This window comes from Cynoglossus semilaevis, chromosome W (genome assembly GCF_000523025.1).
Source record: "Cynoglossus semilaevis isolate Cse_v1.0 chromosome W, Cse_v1.0, whole genome shotgun sequence".
NCBI classification, from domain to species: domain Eukaryota; kingdom Metazoa; phylum Chordata; class Actinopteri; order Pleuronectiformes; family Cynoglossidae; genus Cynoglossus; species Cynoglossus semilaevis.
In genome coordinates, this window is record NC_024327.1 from 1,841,651 (window position 1) to 1,843,189 (window position 1,539).

Here is a 1,539-nt window from a genome sequence, read left to right on the forward strand (position 1 = left end):
AGCTGGAGAAAAGTGTCAGGAGTGATCTGTGACAGAAGAGTGTCAGCTAAGGTGAAGGGAAAGGTTTACAGGACAGTGGTGAGACCAGCCATGATGTATGGTTTAGAGACAGTAGCAATAGGCAGAAGACAGGAGGAGGAGCTGGAGGTGGCAGAGTTAAAGATGCTAAGATTCTCTTTAGGAGTGACAAGAATGGACAGGATCAGGAATGAGGTCATTAGAGGGACAACACAGACAGGAAGGTTTGGAGAAAAAGCTAGAGAAGCCAGATTGAGATGGTTTGGACATGTGCAGAGGAGGGACAGTGGATACATTGGTAGAAGAATGTTAGAGATGGAGCTACCAGGGAGGAGAAAGAGAGGGAGGGCAAAGAGGAGATATATGGATGCAGTGAGGGAGGACATGCAGGTAGTTGGAGTCAGAGTAGAAGATACAGAGAACAGGGACAGATGGAAATCAATGATTTGCTGTGGCAACCCCTGAAAAAGGGACAAAGCCGAAAGAAAAAGAAGAAGAAGATTTATCTCGATTAATCACGATTAATTGTGATAATTTTTTTTTCTCCACATATTTAGAGATGTTGATTTATCTCGATTAATCGTGACTAATCCACAGTTGTACGTAATTGGATTAAAAATTTAATCGGTTGAACAATAGATTGTCGGTTGTTTATGACCCGAGTGCGTCTCCTTCCGCAGGACGTCGGTGTACGTGCTGGGCGTCATATCGAAGACCCGGCAGGGCTGCGAGGTGCTCAAACAGTATGGGTGGGATGCCGTCCGACATAGTCGCAGGACGCTGTGGCCCGTCACTCCGGACGAGGTCGACGCCCAGCTGACCTCTGAACTCTCCTCCGTGCCGAGCACGCTCAGCCTGAACTCCGAGTCCACCGGCTCACGTCACAACAGCGAGAGCGAATCGCAGCCCAGTACGTAAGACGTTCTTCGGGTCATTGACTCCGCCCGTCTGCTGCTTTGGTTCTCATCTGTTTTTTTCCTTACTCTTTCAGACATGTACATCATGGACGACGACAAGTGTGACGTTCTGGACCAATCCGACGAGTCCTCCTTTTATCTGCACCCTAAACCTGTCAAAGACCGCAGCCCCTTCACCATCCTGGCCTCCACGCGCTTCGTGCGCACCCGTTTCCTGAACTCGCTGTCTCTGCCCAGCAAAAAACTGCGATCTACCAGTGACCCCAAAACCCTGTTTGGATCCCGCACCCCTACGGATTTCAAGACCGGGAGCATGAGGCGGAACAGGACGGTGACCGAACCCTCAATTTACAGCGCAACCCAGGGGGACGTCTTTACCCCCATCTTCAACGGCAGAGGCATGCCCAAGAGTCCCACGGTCAGCGTGGAGACGTCTTTTGTCGGGAACCGGGGGAATTCTGAGGAGCACCTTGTGGATGGGCGACTGGTGAGGGGAGGGGGGTCCGGCTTTGCTCTGAGCGTCCTGGCAGGGCAGGGGCCTGTGGAGCACCCCGGTCGGGAGAAGGAGCGGGGCGGCCGGCCCCCTGTTCCCGGCGTGGGCCAG

At 52.7% G+C, this 1,539-nt stretch overlaps 1 protein-coding gene across 1 annotated transcript in view; it reads left to right on the plus strand.

Annotated features, from left to right (window-relative positions):
* Window positions 1-1,539, plus strand: part of LOC103396922 (rapamycin-insensitive companion of mTOR-like) — a 22,265-nt gene that overhangs the window by 14,295 nt on the left and 6,431 nt on the right. Inside the window, exons 21-22 of the mRNA XM_025052910.1 lie at window positions 699-928; window positions 1,010-1,530. Of these exons, the coding sequence (XP_024908678.1) occupies window positions 699-928; window positions 1,010-1,530 (751 nt within the window). The remainder of the gene's footprint in view (window positions 1-698; window positions 929-1,009; window positions 1,531-1,539) is intronic.